The sequence below is a fragment of the Chrysemys picta genome, chromosome 1 (assembly GCF_011386835.1).
Source record: "Chrysemys picta bellii isolate R12L10 chromosome 1, ASM1138683v2, whole genome shotgun sequence".
NCBI lineage: Eukaryota > Metazoa > Chordata > Testudines > Emydidae > Chrysemys > Chrysemys picta.
Genome location: NC_088791.1, coordinates 307,172,300 through 307,192,189, shown reverse-complemented (window position 1 = coordinate 307,192,189; position 19,890 = coordinate 307,172,300). Strand labels below are relative to the sequence as shown.

Below are 19,890 nucleotides of genomic sequence, written 5' to 3'. Positions count from 1 at the left end.
GTATGAAATTACCTTTTGAATACATATTGACCACATAGAATGAACTCAGGATGCAAATGGCGATTTTGCATTTAGCAGAACCTGCTGCTGCCAGCTTGCCCCTGTATTATAAAAATGTTTAAAACAAATGCCAAATTTAATCTACAAACAAATATTCATATTGGGTGAAATTGATTCTTGTGCAGAGGTTAAGGCCAAGGCCTTTACAGCACATAAATTCCACTTAGTCCCTCAAAGTGTGACATTACCTGGGCATAGAACTTGTGCTGGCCCTCTTTCCAAGGGTGAATTTCACCCATTAAGGATCAGGGGGTAGCCGTGTTAGTCTGTATCTACAAAAACAACAAGGAGTCTGGTGGCACCTTAAAGACTAACAGATTTACCCCAGTAAGGATAAGTCTGCAAAAAAAAAAAAAAAAAAACCCCACAGGGTTGAGAGTAATACTATAAGACTCAACTTCAGCAGTCTTAGCTGGTCAATATAACATCATGTGTGTTTTTAAATAGTGCTTTAGATGTGTTTTATTCATATGATACATTGTTTAAATGGTTAGTTAAGGGTATCACATGTCATTGTTAATTTTAGATCTGAATTGATAAGGCCTTTTTTGTTCCTGAAAACTATGTAAATTAATGATGCAAAGTAATATTTACATTAACAAAAATGTGTGTCTGTACAAACATATTGTCCCTGACCAGTTCCTGTGGCTAAAATAAGATCAATCTACTACATTTTCAGTTTGTTTTTAAGCCTTGGATTTAATTTTCCTTGCCTGACAGTCTGTCACTGATCTGGAAGGGTTTTTCTTCAAAGAGCATAAAAGCTTCCTTTTGCCAACCTTGCTGCTATGTTCTTGACCTTATAAATTAAGTTCTTAACAATTTGGTTTATTCTGTGTGTCTTTTTTAATATTATAATTATAGTTTTAAAACCAAACACATTTCCTTAAGAGTTATTCCAGTAGATGTCCACTGTGTAATTTTCTCTAAGGATGTGTGGTTTCTCACTGGCTCTTTGGCATGGAAAAAGGATACTGTGTTGGTTTTGTCTCAAGGAATGTAAACTGTTTGTACTTGTGGCCAAAAGACCTTAGTTACAAAACAAAGGTTTTATCACCCATCCTGTATTATCTCTATCCTTAACATTTCTTTACTAAATGCCTTCAGCTTGAACTGTGTGCTAACACATATATTTGATATACATGGTTTGTTTATGCCGAACTGCATTAGCCAGTCTCATGTTCTTGGAGTGCTTGAAGTAGTTTCACTAATCTGTCAGTATAGTATGTACTTTTGGATAAATATAGACATGCAGCCACTCTGCAAGTTGTAGGTCATCATCATATGCTGAAGCTAAAAATTACCCCTTTGGTTATGGAAAGCCTGATCCGATCGGGAGGCCTGCTCTAACTTCAGCACTTGCCTATTTAAAAAAAAAAAACCCCACCAACAACAAAAACCTAAATGAAATGCTTGCCTTGATGTTGAAGAAAGACATATAGTGAAAGTGTAAAACAGGATCATGAAACAAGTAATTTCTTTCTCGATTTTAGTAAGAAAACAGTTTTGAGAATTGGAACTTCTCAGTTATTTTCAGGCTCATGGATATTACAGTAGCCTGTTGGAGAAAATTCAGTGTGATCAGTTTTATAAAGGAGCTTGGTAGGTATAAAAACATTGGGACTTTGTGTTTTAGTGTGTCTCATTAGCCTGCATGGTGTTAGATTCAAAATTTGGCACTCTTAAGTTAAAGAAAATAATGTATTCTTTTTCCTGTTAAAGATAATGAGAAGTCACTAACAGTGTTTTGCTAAAATTGTACCCACTCTGTTGCAAGTTTTTAACTTGCACATACTAGATTGATTTTTCTGTTGTTTTGCTTGATTTTTGAGTTTGAAAAAAAGTTTCTGTAATATAATGTACAAGAAGTACAGAGGAAATGGCGTAATTTAGTTTTGTACTCCTCATTTTTTATCAGCTTACTGCATATGTATGTATTAAAACTATTGTGCTTTCTCAGAACTCTTACTACAGTAATTGTTTATCACATCAGAAAAGCAAATTATTTACAACATGAAAAGAATTAACAGTGATATAACATACATTTTAATGCAGTTATCCAGTTTTCATTAATGGCATAGTGTCAGAAGGATATGTGGATATTTCATTGCGATGTCTATAATATTTCTTTCTTACATTTAAAGAAAATGCTATGCTGTTATAACCTGGTCTAAGTGAAAGTGTTCTATAGGGAAGGATTAACGTTTCTGGGTACCATTGGTTGCAGGTATGATAGAATTTAAGCAATAACTCAAGGTACCAAGCAAAATTGGTTGCTTAATGGGGGTAATTCTCTAGCAAAATTAGACTAGAATTGCACTTGAAATGTTGGAGATATTTTTGGGATGATCTGATAAGGGTGATATCTTGTACAGATTTTCAGGGGCAGGTGTTTTCTGTGTGTGTGCATGTGTGCATCTGTGCGTGAAAAATAAAAACCAAAAAAACATATGTTAAACATTAAGTTTGCAAAGTTAAGCACTCAAAAGTTAGGAAATGTCAAAATTAAGGTTGCCCATGCAACCTACAATCACCCCCCTGGTGTTTATGCTTTTTAATACAATATGTGATCACATACTATTTTTTCCACAGGACTATACCCTATACTGTGCATAGGATGGAGGGTGCTCACTGAATGCTAATTAAACATTTTGATTTATCCTTGTCATTTATTGTGTGTCCCTTTGCAGTATTTACTGCATATCATCCAAATCCTGTACCTACTACAGAATTAATTTCCCATGGGATTTTCTATGATGCTGTCATCATAGTATCTTAGTAGGATAGTATGTAGTCATGTAATTAATGACTATATCATCCTGCATAAGCGCAAGGGGATCACATTAAGGTTACACTGGCAACCTTAATTCTGGCATTTTCTAAATGTTGAGTGCTTGGCTTTGCAACCTTTATATTCTGTTAATCTATTTTTTTGTATGTAAGACAGTTTTTTCTTTGCATATATAGATACTTCAAAACTTACTACATAGTGTACAGGGTACAAATATCTTTCAGTGTTTCTTACAAATCAGAAGACAAAATTTTTAAAACTGGATGTTTGCATTTATTCAGCACTTCTGAAAATCAGGCCTCCTTAATTTAGGAACCTAAATATATTTTTAAGATGCTAACAGGCAACCACCTTTGAAAATTTTGACCATAGTAATTAGTAGTAAAAAATTCTTGCTCCATTTTGTGTGTCCTTCTGCAAGTGCAAAACTTGTCCCTACAATATATTCTTAAAGTATGTTTCTACAGTGAAAAGTAACTGTGCAGATCCGCTCCCTTGTGTAAACAGTACCATCTGTTGACTGTAGTGACAAATGTAAGTTCTCACTTATTTTACTAAGATCAGCATTAGAGAGCCAACACTATGGGTTCCGTTCTGGCTCACAGATCAGCAGCAGAGTTGCCAATGAAGTTCCAATTGCCAGGTCACATTTTTTTACTCTTTTATGCAAATATTTGACACAATATGCCACACAGATGCAACAAAAGGCAGAAATTGCATACAATAGTTGCACAGGTATAAATTAAGATAGAATTTGAGTTGTCAAATCTTCTTAATGGTGGTGATCAGGGCTGGCTCCAGGCACCAGCGCAGCAAGCAGGTGCTTGGGGTGGCCAATGGCAAGGGGCGGCACGTCCGGCTCTTCGGTGGCGGGTCCCACAGTCCCTCTCGGTGGGAAGGACCCGCTGCCAAATTGCCGCCAAATAATGAAGCGGCAGCAGTAGAGTTGCTGCTGATCGCGGCTTTTTTTTTTTTTCCCCCACTGCCTGGGGCGGCAAAAACACTGGAGCCGGCCCGGGTGGTGATGTTGCCTTTCAGTCCTGAGATTGAATATGTGAACCTAACAGTTAGAAAATGATCATTTTACTTGTAAACTAAACAAGTTTAATGTCAGAAATTGCCACAATAAAACTTGAACCCCAATGCTATTTTACATAATCTCTTTGCAGAAAAGAGCTTTACTAAAAATGTTTCATCCATTGCTAAAGGACTCAAGTGACAGAGGTTCTATACGTATCTTGGGAGACACTTCCATCATCTAATAGATTTGATATTGAATATAAATTTTCCCTTTTTCAGTTGCATCCCATTATTCTTCATAATACCTCATAATACCATCAGAAATGATGATGGGAGAGGAATTTGTAGTTATACTCTTCGCTAATTGTTCTCTTAATACACTATGAAGTTTGTTGTTGTTCAGAATAGCTGAAGTAAATGAGGCACTTCTTTTTTAGAAACAAATTTGTATCAAAAATGTAGAAGTGCTTTATTTATGATTTGTTATATACACAATATCACATTTCCAGCATAGCTTAATTATCATTATTATTATGTTTTAACAGTCAATAATCAATGTAAGCTTTATGGAAAGTTAAGCTAGATGGAGAAAATAATTGGTGATAGCTTTACTAGAGCTGTATGTGATCTCATATCTTGTTAATTAAGAGGCTTATTCCCACTGCACAGCAATATGGATTTGGATATTTGACACCTGTTAAGAGTAATGGCTATTCCGTCATACACAGAACAGTAAATTTACTTCGGTCTAGCATATACATTATATAATGGACTTTTTAAAATGTTCTCTGTTCTGCAATGCAGTTTCCATCATTTTCAATGCAAAAATGTTGGGCCTAATTCTGCAAGGTTCTGAGCACAGCCTGCCAGGTCCAGTGCATCCTCAAATGCCATTGAAATTATTGGGAGTTGAAGATGCTTAGCACCTTGTAGAAACAGGATGTTAAGCAAATAAAATATCATCTATTTTTATGGTAAACTCAGATAGTTAATATTTGAAAATAACTTTCAGGAGAAGATACCAATTTTGTCCCAGAAGAGCATATGGTATAAAATGCTAAGAGCCAGATTCTAATCTTAGATGTGCGGTATCCATCACTGGGTATCTGAAAAATCTACCTCTGTACTTGCAGTTCTCATTTTTTTCTAACCTGGTAAGATGCACACAAAAGCGATGCATGTACTTTTTGGTGTTTTTCTCTTATGATTGTAGCAAGATTGGGAAGTATCAGCCTTGTACATTTTATCATTTTTTAGTCTCTATGCCCCCACAGCTGCTCAAAGGTATTCTGACACATGAATTGCAGCAAGAGTGGCAGGTGATCTGCTCCATCGAGAGCTGCTCATAATACCACTTCTTATACCAACTGGAAAGTGAACAGCAGGGGATGCAGCCAGCATCACACCACAAGATCAAACATGTCACTTTTTCTGTATAGAGGACTAAGTCTCTTCTGGCATAAGTTTGGGAATTTAAGTTTAGGGTTCTCATGAATAGAAAAACAGTATTGGCATTTGCTTTTATTTCTCTTCAGGTTTGTTATAAGAAACAGAAGCAGAGCTAAATACAGTGCACATTGTCATCATGCTTATGAGGTTGATAAATAATGTTAATAAAACAACAGTGTTTTGTCCTTTCAGGTAAACTGATAAAATAATAGATGTTCAGTATCAGAGAAAATATTTGGGGCCTGACTCTTTTCGCATATGGTTTATACTGGTGAAACTCACTGGACTTACTCCTGATTTATAAGTGAGAGGAAAATCAGGTGCTCTATATTCTGTTTTTAACACACACAAAGAGTTATACTCCTGACGTCTGTGGGAGTTGAGCATTTTGAATAACAATAAAGAGAATAGTTGACAATTGAGCAATAGTGATCTTGCATGGAAGATAAGGTGATGAGAAACTGGAGTGTAATTAAGAGTGCTGAGTGATGGCAAGTCTCATCATGTAAAAGACAGTACAGCGTGGAACATGAAAAGTAAACTGTACTCAGTCATAAGATATAAAATGTCATCTACAGTTTCTTGTGACAATCTAGATCATGTATAGACCACAGAATCTAGTATAAATTTTCACATTTTTGTTCAACAAGTGCACACTTTCAAAATTTATTTTTACATAGTATGTTGGCCTGATGATCATAGAATCATAGAACAGGAAGGGACTTTGAGAGGTCATCTAGTGCACTCAAAGCAGGACTAAGTATTATCTAATCTGTTGCTTTGTTTCACTGATAAGAAACTGGAATAGTCTTAGAAAACTAAAACATGCAGGTGTTGCCAAAAGTAAACATATTTCTTGTACATTTCAGCCTCTCCAGTTGGTAACGGATACATCAAACCACCAGTTCCACCTGTTTCTGGCACACAAAGGGAAAAGGGACCTCCAGCCATGTTGCCCATCAGTGTTGACCCAGACAGTAAACCAGGCGAATATGTCCTGAAGAGCTTATTTGTTAACTTTACGACTCAGGCTGAGCGCAAAATTCGCATCATCATGGCAGAGCCCTTGGTGAGTACAAAGGAAATCCTAAAAAGTTTATTGTTACATCAGTGTTGAGTTTATTATGAAATTTCTAGTCTGTTTCAGATTATGATATAAATTTCAATGAGGTTTCAAAATGTCAACAGTTCTCAAAAGCTAAAACATAAAAATCTGTAGTACAACAGCCTGTATTTTACTTCCATGATAATAGTAGGTTTGTCTTTTAAGAATTATTTCACTTGACCTAATGTTATAATTCCTAATCTTCCAGCTATGAGTAGCCCATATTATGCAACTAGCCTTCTGTACATTTAACCAGAAAGTGCATTTTATTTACCTTTTTATGATCTTGAATAGTCCAGTAATAGTTTTGCAGCACATATTTCAGCTGGAATAGGATCTCTTACAAATAATTAGGGACCTAGATTTCTAAGTAATTGGGAAACTTTTGTAGTGTCTTTATAACATTTTGTTATAGAACACTGTTTAGAACATTTAGAAAATCTTATTAGACCCCATATCTTTAGGATTCTAGAGATTCCTAAAGGTAGGGAATCCAGATTGTCTTGGCTCTGATGGCTTATTTAGATTTATGAAGATTTGTTGTACATAGAAATATTTCTTCCCTCTGTAATATTGTGCAGATGGAAGATGGAGATACCTTACGTAATTTTGTCAGAGGTAAAAGCCTGGGAAAGAATTTTAAGCACAGAATGGTAAAATGAAGCAAACTGTTTGGGGGAAGGAGGACGATCCAGTTTACTTTTCTTTCCAGATCTCTCCAAATAAATCAGAGAGAGTAAAATAAAGGACTCAACCATGGTACAGGTCTGCTTGGGAAGAGGGAATGGCAGAGGCAGTTTGGTACCAAACAATCTTTACATTACCTGTAGTGAACACTTTTAAACATATAAAGACAAAATAATGCCATGAAATTGCTAGACAAGATAAGCAACAACAAGATGGATTCTGAAGTTAAAAGGAGACTAGATACTGAGAAATACCTCTGTACTGAGGCCATTTATGTAGCCCTTGAACACTTGACCATGTGCTTTCATTTAATGTTACAGGAATAGACATAAGAACATAAGAATTACCATAGTGTGTCAGGACAATTGTCCATCTAGTCCATCTGTCTTCTGTCAGCAGCCAGTTCCAGATGCTTCAGAGGGAATGAACAGAACAAGGCAATTATTGAGTGATTCTTCCCCTCTTGTCCAGTCCAAGTTCTGGCAGTCAGAGGTTTAGGGTCACCCAGAGCATGGGGTTGTGTCCCTGACCATGTTGGCTAATAGCCATTGATGGACCTGTCCTCCATGAACTTATCTAATTCTTTTTTTAACCCAGTTATACTTTTGGCTTTCACAGTATCCCCTGACAATGAGTTCCACAGGTTGACTGTCGTGCGAAGAAGTATTTCCAGGGATTTATATAGTGTCATTATGATATTTTCTGTCTCATTATCTATCCCTTTCCTAACATTCTGTTAGCATTTTTGGCTGCCACTGCACATTGAACAGATGTTTTCAGCGTCAGTCAAAAAAGCTAAAATGCAGTGAAATAGAGACTTAATATAGTGTCTCTGTTTTTCCCCAGTTCACTTGTGTTAGGATTACTTGCGTTTGCAATGTGTTGATATGTTAATTTTTGTGTGTGAAGTGTATGTAAATGTTAATCATAATCTTATTTCTTATTGGTTATGTAAAATTTTACTTGTGCTGTGGAAAACTGAGTCTAGAGTTTAAGAATTTTGTGGTGAACTGGAGGTTTGCTCTCTTCTACAGTGTTTGTCCTGAAAATATTGTTTAATTATGAAATGCTAGCAGTATTTCAATTAAGATTTCATATCTAATTAGTAGAGATAAAGCATATGGGGTATTGCTAGAAGAGGGTGACCAGGTGACACATATTTAAGCAGTCCTTTCTACAGACTCAACCCAGGTGGCCCTGAGGTAATACTTACAAGATGGAAGAAACTGGGGAAAATGGCAAAAAATATATTGGCCTGCTGAGTGAGGGTTTATGCTCACCGTTTCTTGCTTGGGTTTATAATCTAGGGTAGCTGTTGGATATCCAGCTGCTTCCGAGTAGTCTGCCAAGCATGCTTTTAACAATTGCACTTCATAAGAAGGTTGCCTCTTTTTTTTTTTTTTAATGGGGAAGAAGAGGTATGGACCTCATCGAGGCTGTCTGTGACTATGTCACCTCAAAAAGTACATTTACTGCATTGTTAAATAGAGGGTAGCGAGCGCCCTCCGTTCGTCCTCAGCGAACTTTTACAGAGGATTAAGAAGGCAGAGACACATGTTCAGTACCTCAGTCCACAGACCCAAAATGAGCTGATTCAACTTGTTGCCAGTAACATTCAAGTGGCCAACATAGCGCAGCTTAAAAAAGCAAAATATTATTCAGTTATTTTGGACTGTACTCCCGACGTGTCACATGAAGAACAGATGTCTGTGGTGTTACGCTTTGTTGAATGCAACGGTGAAGATGGTGTCAATATTTGTGAAGCGTTTATTGGTTTTCTTAATGTTCATGATACAACTGGCGAGGGCTTATTGGAAGCGTTTCTTGAAAAGGCAAACAACTTAGTAATAGACATTGCTGACATGAGAGGCCAAGCTTATGATAATGGCGCAAATATGAGAGGAAAGAATAAAGGAGTTCAAGCCCGCATGCTAGAAATAAATGACTGTGCCTTGTATGTACCATGTGGAGCTCACACTTGGAATCTTGTGATCTCAGACGCGGCAAAGTCATCGAAATATGCCATTGACTTTTTCGGTCTGATTAACAGAATATATGTTATCTTTTCTTCTTCACCTTCACGTTGGGATATACTTCAAGAACATATGCCAATATCTGTTAAAGGGTTATCAGACACTCGTTGGGAGTCGAGAATTGATGCTGTGAAGCCATTGCGTTATCACCTTGAAGAATTGTGCAATGCTTTGTCATCTTTGCGAGAATATGCGCTCGAAAAGAAAGATGGCAATACAGCAACAGAACCGGTGCACTTTTAGACCATGTTACTACGTGGCCTTTTGTTCTGACTGTGTACACTTGGTACGATATACTATTTCACGTCAATAAAACCAGCAAATTAATTCAGTCACCAAATGTGTCAATTGACGTACTGCAGGCAGAAGTCGGTGCTACAAAGAAGTTTTTGGAAGACTATCGAAATACAGGATATATCTCTGTGGTCACAAATGCACGTGAAATAGCAGAGCATATGGGTATTGAGCAGGTGTTTCCAGAAACCAGGGTGCGACGTAAGAAGAGAATGTTTGATTACGAATGTGCTGATGATTCGAGTCGTCTTTCTGCCGAAGAAAAATTCAAATCGCAGTTCTTTCTTGTTCTCACTGATCAGGCCATATCTTCTGTTTCGTCGCGATTTGACCAACTCGTGGAATAGTATAAGTTGTTTGGATTTCTGTACAACGCTAACAGCCTGAAGCAGTGTCACAGAGAAAATGAACTGGAGAATAACAGCAAAAATTTTGAAAGAAAAATGGGAGACATTGATGCCAACAAACTCATAATGGAATTGAATCATTTTATTTATGTCATCGAGAAAGAGAGAGGACTTGTCACGGCAAACAATTTTTTAACGTACATATACAAGAACAGCCTTCAGAGATATATCCGAATCTTTGCATTTGCATCAGAATTCTTCTGACCACACCAGTTACTGTCGCTGATGCTGGAAGGAGCTTCAGCAGAATGAAACTGATCAAGAATATCCTGCGCTCAACCATAACAGATGACAGGCTTTCTGCGCTTGCAGTTATCTTAATCGAAAACAAGATTGCCAGATCTCTGGACTATGATGCATTGATTAACCAATTTGCGGAGAACAAGGCTCGAAAGAAGCGCTTTGCGTAAATACGGAATACATGTACACTGTAGGCCTATGTATACATAATATGAACCCTGTATATTGTATAAAATAAATACCGCATTCCAGTTTCTGCATTGTAAGGGGCCCTGCCCGGACATATGTTCGGAGGGGGCCACGTTCTTTGTTGCTACGGCCCTGTTAATAGGGCTACATCCTCACACCGTTTGGAAACTGCAGCTACTACAGACTATGGCACTTTGCCTATTAAATAGGATTTCACACAGAGTGCATTCTTTAAAGATGCCATCTATGCAGGCTTTTGACTCCTGAGGCTGTAAGCTCTCAGTGTGATGCGTGCTTAGGTCATGACTGCAGTGTTAATTTGACATATGAAGTCCTAAAGGTTTTGAGTCCTAGCTACTTGAGAAACTGCCTTTCTTTCTCTCTCTGATAAAGCAGCAGTTCTGATCATCTGAATATTTTGAGCTAAAGTGTCTCCTGGTTTAAATTGGAGTGGCCTGGGAGCAGGTCATTCTTCTTCGAGTGCTTGCTCATATCGATTCCAATTAGGTGTGAGCGCGCCGCGTGCACGATCGTCGGAGAATTTTCTACCCTAGCAACACCCAGTGGGTCGGCTGTGGAGTGGCGCCTTCATGACGCTGGATATATACCCCAGCCGACCCAGCGCCCCCTCAGTTCCTTCTTACCGCCCGTGACAGTCGTTGGAACTGTGGAGCGCTGCATAGCTGTTCTCCACTCTCCCTAGCTTTACTCGTTAGTTATTCTAGATAGTTGTTGTTATATTCTTTAGATTAGTAGTTTGTTGTTAATAAATAGTTGTAACTAGTTAGCGGGGGTTAAGGGGGCTATTTGTCCCCCCTTACTCCTGGCGCACAGCCGGGCTCATGCCCAAGGCTCCTGGCTTTAAGCCGTGCGCAGCCTGTGCTAAGCCTATGCCAACGGGAGACCCTCACGACTCTTGTCTGAAGTGCTTAGGGGAGTCTCACCAGACAGATATGTGTAAAATCTGTAAGGCTTTCAGACCCAGGACCAAAAAGGAGCGGGACTTCAGACTCAAGCAGCTCCTTATGGAGGCGGCACTTAGCCCAGATCCTCCTTCGGCACGCCAAGTCCCGGCACCGAGCGCCTCGGTGCGCAGCGCCCCAGCGGCACCCGCCGGTACTGCACCGCGAGCAGACGCAGATAAAGCCTCACGGCACCGTCCTCCCTCGGCACTGCGTCCGCCACAAGCGCCTCGGCGCCGTTCCCTGTCTCCGGGACATAAAAGACCCCACAAGACTCAGGACGCCGCTGTCCTACAGTCACCGGCTCCCCCAGCACCGGTGGTAGAGCCGTGTCCGCCTTTGGAACGCCAGAGGGCGCAGACATCCTCAACACCGTTGACTCTGGCACCGGGGGTAGGGCCGTTGAGTCTGGTGCGGACTGGCTCACCGCCTCGTTCTGTGGTGGAGCCCTGTCTCCCTTCTACTCTGGAGACCTTCGCAACAGCGAAAGACCTCATCGCCCTCACGGAGCCGTCGCAGCCCGCGGCACCGCCTGCCCTTTGGACCGTGCAATCCAGGGGCAAGCCTGCCCTGGTACGACCACCATCTACGAGCCTGGACTCGCAGCACCACTCCCGGTCTCGGAGCAGGTCCCGACGCCGTTCGCAGTCCCGGCACCTATCTTCATCTCTGCACCGGTCGTACTCGCGACCTAGGTCTTCTTCCTGGCACCGGTCTACGTCTCGGCACCGTCCTGAGCATCGGTACCGATCGGAGTCCAGACGCAATTCTTGGCACCGGTACGAGCGCCGCTCCCGTTCGAGAGGCCGCTCCCAGCACCGAGTTTACAGGCGGTCTTTGTCATCCCGATCCAGATCTGGATCTTGGTACCAGCATGGCCATCGGCACCGCTCTCGATCCCGATACCGCTCATCGGCACCGTGCAGAGACCGCTCGCCTGTGGACCGGCACCGATCGGCACCATACCGGGACGAGCCGATGCAACCACGCTTGGCACCACCCTGGCCCTCAAGATCGGCGTCTCGCTCGTCCGACGGGGCTTCCCGATCGGAGTACCCTGCTCAGGGTCAGGCTGCCGATGACTTGGGTCATTGGCAGGAAGGGGCAGAGGACCCTACACAGGACCCTGCGCATTGGTCTTTCTGGACCCCATGGGCGTATCACCGTGGGCGTATCACCGTGGGCGTATCACCAAGCTGGCTCCACCAGCGGCCTCTCGCTCGGCACAATCTGAGCCCAGAGTTCCGGAGGCCACCATCTCCCGTCCTCCCCCAGGGGGCATGGAGGCTCCTGTGCCGACACCAGCACAGGCCCCAGATCCCGGGGCAGGAGATCCTTCACATCAGGGACCCTTAGAGCTGGACCCTCATTTGGATCCCTTACTCCCTGAGGCATCCTCCTCATCTTCCCCGGATGAGGCGGTGGCGGGCACAACAGCTTCTGGCCCACCCCCAATAGATCTCCGTGCCCACCAAGACCTATTACGTAGGGTGGCACGCAACATTGACCTGCTGGCAGAGGAGATAGTGGAGGTACAAGACCCGGTGGTGAGCATCCTGTCGGCTGATGCCCCATCCCAGGTGGCATTACCACTAATTCGTATGATTCAGGCTAACGCCAATACCATATGGCAAACCCCTGCCTCCATCCCACCCACTGCCAGAGGTGTAGAGAAGAAGTACTTTGTCCCCTCCAAGTACCATGAGTACCTATATAAGCACCCTCCACCGTGTTCACTAGTCGTGTCCTCAGTGAACGCAAGAGAGCGCCATGGTCAGCAGGTGGCAGCGCCCAAATTGAAGGACACCAAATGCTTTGATTTGTTCGGGCGTAAAGTTTACTCAGCGGGGGGTCTGCAGCTCAGAGCCGCGAACCATCAGGTGCTCTTGAGCCGCTACAGTTACAACTCATGGAACTCCATGGGTAAATTCAAAGAGTTGGTTCCCCAGGACTCGAGAGAGGAGTTCAGGGCCTTAGTGGAGGAAGGTAAAAAGGTGGCTAGGACCTCCTTGCAGGCCTCCCTAGACATAGCGGACTCGGCCGCCAGAATACTAGCATCTGGAATAGCCATGCGACGTGGCTCCTGGCTCCAGGTTTCGGGGTTACCGCCAGAACTGCAGCAGACCCTGCAGGATCTGCCGTTCGAGGGACAGGGATTGTTCTCGGACAAGACGGACTCTCGTTTGCAGAGCCTCAAGGACTCCAGAACCATCATGCGCTCCCTGGGGATGCATGTCCCAGGACCCCAGCGCAGGCCCTTTAGGCCCCAGCCACAAAGGTTCTACCCTCCCCCTCGTCCGAGACAGGACTTCCCCAGAAGGCGGGGACGAGGTGGTAGACGGAGGTTGACCGGCCCCCAACTGGGTCAGAACCAAGGCCCTCCTAGACCACCTTTAGGCCCTAGGCAAAATTTTTGAAGGTGCGCTCAAGGACGGTGTACTAGCCACTACCCAGGATCCATTTCCTTTATTTCAGGATCGCCTCTCCCGTTTCCACCGTGCTTGGTCTCTTATAACCTCGGACCGTTGGGTCCTTCGCACGGTGGAAAGGGGATACGCTCTCCAGTTTTCTTCGTCCCCCCCCACCCCCACCCCTTCTCCCCATCCCTCTTCAGGGACCCTTCTCACGAGCATCTCCTTATCCAGGAGGTTTTTGGGCTCCTCTCTATGGGGGCCATAGAGGAGGTTCCGTCGGAGTTAAGGGGCAGGGGGTTTTACTCCCGCTACTTCCTGATCCCCAAAGCAAAAGGGGGTCTGAGACCCATTTTAGATTTACGCGGACTCAACAAATTCATAGTAAAGTTGAAGTTCCGCATGGTCTCCTTGGGGACCATCATCCCTTCCCTGGATCCTGGGGACTGGTACGCCGCCCTCGACATGAAGGACACATATTTTCATATAGCAATCTACCCCCTGCACAGGCGCTTCCTGCGGTTTGTAGTAAACAAGGTGCACTACCAATTTGCCATCCTTCCCTTCGGCTTGTCTGCGGCTCCGAGAGTCTTCACCAAATGTATGGCTGTCGTGGCAGCATACCTTCGTCATCAAAGGATACAGGTGTTCCCATATCTAGACGACTGGCTGGTGCGCGGCCGCACCAGAGAGCAGGTTCATGTTCACGTTCAGATAATACTACGAACATTCCGCGAGTTAGGCATTCTGCTCAACGAAGAAAAGTCCACTCTGGAGCCAGCCCAGAGAATAGAGTTTATCGGGGCAGTCTTAGACTCCACACTCGCCAGAGCTCTTCTACCAGACGCTCAGTTCCACGCCATCACAAACATCATCCATGGACTCCAGGTCTTCCCGATCACCACAATAAGGACGTGTTTCGGCCTGTTGGGACACATGGCCTCTTGCACTTACGTAACCAGGCATGCCAGACTTCGGCTTCGCCCACTTCAGGCCTGGGTATCATTGGTGTACCGTCCTTATCTGGGCAACCTGAGCATGGTGGTCACGGTTCCAAACCCGGTTTTGACCTCTTTCAACTGGTGGCTGGATCACAAGGCGGTTTGCGCAGGAGTGACATTCCATGCCCCGCAACCCTCCCTGCACCTGGTCACAGACGCTTCATCTCTAGGTTGGGGCGCTCACCTCGGGGAACACCATACCCAGGGCCTGTGGACCGCATCCCAACTGGCTCTGCACATCAATGTTCGAGAGCTGATGACGGTGCGCCTAGCCTGTCAGGCGTTTCTTGGTCTCCTACATGGCCGTTGCGTGTCAGTCCTCACAGACAACACCACGGCCATGTACTACATCAACAAGCAAGGAGAAGCCCGGTCGTCTCTCCTATGCCAAGAGGCCATTCGCCTGTGGGAGTTCTGCGTTGCCCACTCGATACATCTCATGGCATCGTTCCTCCCTGGAGTCCAGAACACTCTAGTGGACAGTCTCAGCAGATCCTTCCAGACACACGAGTGGTCGATTCGCCCAGATATCATCCATTCCATCTTCCAGAGGTGGGGATTTCCCCAGGTCGACCTATTCGCTTCACAAGCCAACAGGAAGTGCCACGTGTTCTTCTCCCTCCAAGGGCGATCTCCGGGCTCCCTGTCGGACGCTTTCCTCCTATCATGGAGAGACCAGCTGTTCTATGCTTTCCCTCCATTCCCACTGGTCCACAGGGTACTGCTCAAGCTACGCAGAGACAAGGCATGTATGATTCTAGTCGCTCCAGCTTGGCCAAGGCAGCACTGGTACACCATGCTTCTGGAGCTATCGGTACAAACTCCGATCATGCTTCCCTTGTGCCCAGACTTGATCTCTCAGGACCACGGCCGACTCTATCACCCCGACCTGCAATCACTCCACCTTACGGCGTGGATGCTCCATGGCTGAATCGGGCAGAGCTGCGATGCTCACATCCTGTGCAACAGATTCTGCTGGGAAGTAGGAAGCCCTCTACACGGACCACTTACTTAGCCAAGTGGAAGCGTTTCTCCTGTTGGTGCGAGCGGCGAGCCACGCCCCTCTTGCAGGCGTCAATTCCACTTATACTTGAATATCTCCTATCCCTAAAACAGCAGGGCTTGGCGATATCTTCGGCCAGGGTTCACCTGGCCGCTATATCGCCGTTCCACCCAGGAGAACACACTTTCTCGGTCTTCTCTAACCCAATGGTCGTCAGATTCCTCAAGGGCTTAGACAGTCTATACCCATAGCAACGTCAACCGGTTCCGGCGTGGGATCTTAACCTGGTTCTCTCCAAGCTCACAGGGCCCCCGTTCGAGCCATTGGCTACTTGCTCACTCCTTTACCTATCTTGGAAGACAGCCTTCCTTGTAGCCATCACTTCAGCAAGGCGTGTTTCTGAAATCAGGGCGCTCACGTCTGAGCCTCCATACACAGTTTTTCATAAAGACAAGGTACAGCTTCGCCCCCACCCTGCCTTTCTTCCCAAGGTGGTATCAGCTTTTCATGTGAACCAGGATATATGTCTCCCGGTCTTCCATCCTAAGCCACACGCCACACGCCAAGACCAGCGTATGCACTCCTTGGACGTACGCAGGGCCCTTGCTTTCTATATTGAGCGTACAAAGCCATTTAGGAAGACGATGCAACTCTTCGTTACAGTGGCCGACCGGATGAATTTAGCTCCAGGTTCGATCCTGCCCACCGATGACCGGGATCTGTCGGTGTTACATAGCAACACAGCTGGCAATCACATGGGCCTCAAATGCTTTGGTGGATATAAACTAAATATATAACCCAAACACTTTAATGCCAGAAATTGATCCAGTTGGCACTTGATTTGCAAAGAGACCACATCCCTTTGGGATTTACTATAATGAATATTATGAATAAATAGCAACATTTTTTTTTCTGAATTAGCCTTCTTAAGTTTATTGTAGGGAGCGATTTGCAAATGAACCTATCTTAGAAGCACAAGTCCTATTTATCCATTTGCATTGGTCCTTATTTAGATAATAGCTTTTTTCTCTATTTTATCTTGAAGAATATCTCAGATATGAGCTCTGAAATAAAGACGGGGTAAAATTAAAGATATATTGATAAGGTTTTTCCCAGATATTTTTCTTTGTACATAAAGAGGTGTGAATGGGAGAGACTTTTTTTATTATTTTATTTTTGTTTGTATGTATTTTTCTCTCACTGTTTTTCCCATATCTGTTTGTATCCGTCTGCTGCCTTTTGTCATATATGTAAGGCCTTAGTTTGTAGAGGGGAGAGTCTGTACTCTGCCTAGGGAGTTGTGGGGGGTTCCTAAGGTGACTTTAAGTCACATTTGCATCCTCCTAATTCTGAACTGCTCCAGGTGCTGCAGAGGTCCCAGCATAGCTTAGACACTCCTAGAGGGCTGCCTATGTGACAGTAGCCTCTCCCCAGTTTACAAGGGCACCTGTAGTGCCCAAAATCTCCATGGCACATAGCACTGCATCTCTGGCTCCTGGCATTTGCAACAAACCCCTCCCAGTCCCACCCCAGCATGACTTTTACAGTGAGTTTGTGTGGGGTCCTCAGAAGACAGTAGGCTGTCTTCCTCGGCTCCTGTGTCAAAAGAATTCTTCTCTAGTTAGACCCAGTCATAGGGGCTGGAGCTGGGGTGAAAATCTCATCCTAGATTCTTACAAATATGAATCATCTTTTTGTTATATATGTGCCTAGCACAATGGGGTCCTGACTCTAAGGCTTGGAGGTGCTACTGTGGTACAAAAATTAATAATAATTTTGTTTTACAGTAGCACTTGGGCTTTCCCAATCTCAGTAAAGACCCCCTTTGTGCTCGGTGTTGTACAAACAGGAATTAAAATCCAGCCCCAACCTCAAATATCTTACAGTCTAGATTTACCAGAAGAAGACTCACGGTTCATAGGCTGTTCCATTTGGCCACACTATTCTCTCTTGGAGGCAGGGCCAGCAATTACGTTGATCTGGGCAGAGGCATGACAGGAAGATTACATTGAGACTGAAGCTTTGTAGGCCTAATAACCAGAGTGAACAACAACCCCATTGTTCTAACCCATTCATATCCCAAAGCAGCCCCCTCTCCTACTGTTGACACAGGTTTTGTACTGCCATTGGGTTGTCCCTTGCCTTGCATGTATGTGTAACGCCAACATACCCTGATTGTCGGTGGGCGGGATTGAATCTGGAACCTCTAGAGTTAAATGCATGAGTCTCTACTGCATGAGCTAAAAACCACACTACTCTTAGCCAAGACTGTAGCAGACTCATCAGTCTCTAGCTGGGCGAGGTGCCACTAGAGGGAGACAGAGTGCCCCACCAACTAGGCATGGGTTACATACTTCCCCTAGCTGAGGAAGGTGCCCTGAGCTTCAGAGACTTCCCAGTTGATATCCCGGATGAGTCCCCCTTGTAACACCGATAGAGCCTGGTCACCGGCGGGTGGAATTGAACCCGGGACTTCTGAAGCTTAGTGTATGAGCCTCTACGGCATGAGATAAAAGCCATGTGGCTGTAGCAGACTCATCAATCTCTAGGTGGGCTAGGTGCCTCTAGAGGGAGACAGAGTGCCCCACCAAGCAGGCATGGGTTATATATGCACACTATCCTTCCATGGTAGTTAATGTGACTCACAAACGTGCATATGCTGCATAAGGTGTCATCTTTGAGTAGAACGTGCTACATGCATTAGCATGTTCCTGGATTCCTCCACCTGGTGTCTGAGCACATCCTTTGTCCCACAGGCACCAAAACGTGTGCTTTGATACTGAACAGGGACTTCTATTATTTATGTGGTGAATGGTGGGGTATAGAATATGTTGTTGTTGTTATTTATTATTTGTGTTAAGGTAGCGCCTAGCGGGCTCAATCAGAATTGAGTTCCCATTATGATAGGCTCTGTAGAAATGCAGAGTATGAGACAGTCCCTGTCCCAAAGAGCTTAGAATCTAAATGAACAAGACAGAGACAATTTAATAAACTGACAACATACAAGCCAAAATTTGGTAGTTCCTTTTTTTGGTAAAATACGTAAAATTTTGGATTGACCCAGAACCTCAGATGTTCACATGAGGCTCCCATTGAACTCAATGGAACTGCAAACACATGTTAGGGCAGAATAGTTTATACTATATTGGAAACACTACTGTCTGAAGTATGCAGTGAATTAGATACTACCCACTGATGCCATAGGTGGGGAAAGAAGGCATAGGCTGCCCCGTCCCCATCACAAAAGCAGCAGGGTAGTTTATTTATCTAGTGCTCAAGACAGCACTGGGTGGTCGACCCTACCACCAATCACAGTGATCTGACAACTGGGGGGGTGGAAGTGTTTCTTTTTAGAACAGTGGCACAGTGCACTCCACAGTGCTTCCCTTAGTTACCCCATAAAATCTGGGGCAGCAGAACTCCAGCAGTAGAGGATACATGGGGCAGTGCCACTTCTCTGTCTTTCTACACTGACCATAGCAAGATTCAGCTTCAGCCAATTATGTTTTGACTTTTTGACCACTGAAGCAGGCTTTGATCATCATGAGGACAATCTTCCTATTCAATATGTTTTATAGACACGAAGCAAATGTAGAATATCCATCTTTAAGACCTTAGCAAGACTTGACACCTTTTGTTTTTAGATGTTGATCTTTCTTTGTGCTTTAACTAGAAAGGGTTTTGTTTAGAATTGCGGGGCATCCTCTTTACCTTGTTTTGATCCGCAAAGTTTAACAGGGTTCTTAATAAATACATTACATTCACAAACACATGGCTAATTATTTAGTCATTTATATATAATATAAATGGCTTTAAAATATTGAAGCGTTGTATGAATCTAAGTCAAATATATTTGACAGCAGAATTAATTTTAAAAAATGCTTTCCAGTTTATAAAATCATATTCAGTTAAGTGTATGATAGAACTTTTCTTACTGGCAATTTTCTCTAATAATTTATTGTTTTTAAACAGTTATTGAACCTCCCCTGTAATGAACTTTAACCATATTTCCTGGACACCGTTTTTTCCAGTTGATTGCACTTATATGTATATTTGTGATTGTTTATTTTGAAATCCTTTTCTTTGCATCACTTCACATCCAAAACCATAATTTGGCACTTTGTGTTCATTACCTCTTGATCATTTTTCCTGCACTGGTAGTCTTATAATTAGTTTAGAATTAGGGAGGCAGGGAGGTCATTTTGCTCTTTCAAATTATAAAATGTATTATCTCAAGT

General features: G+C 43.5%; 2 protein-coding genes across 15 annotated transcripts in view; one reads left to right on the top strand and one right to left on the bottom strand.

Annotated features, from left to right (window-relative positions):
• The window catches only part of N4BP2L2 (NEDD4 binding protein 2 like 2), a 667,270-nt gene that overhangs the window by 167,110 nt on the left and 480,270 nt on the right, over nt 1–19,890 (bottom strand). The gene's annotated exons all lie outside the window — the stretch shown is intronic.
• The window catches only part of FRY (FRY microtubule binding protein), a 402,818-nt gene that overhangs the window by 159,132 nt on the left and 223,796 nt on the right, over nt 1–19,890 (top strand). For 8 of the 10 annotated variants that reach the window (XM_065594453.1, XM_065594448.1, XM_065594426.1 and 5 more), the window contains one exon: nt 6,190–6,389. In XM_065594453.1, coding sequence (XP_065450525.1) covers nt 6,270–6,389 — 120 coding nt within the window. In that variant the 5' untranslated portion in view covers nt 6,190–6,269. Of the gene's footprint in view, nt 1–1,370; nt 1,663–6,189; nt 6,390–19,890 lie in introns of those variants that run through there. The other 2 variants (XM_065594437.1, XM_065594459.1) reach the window with 2 other exon arrangements.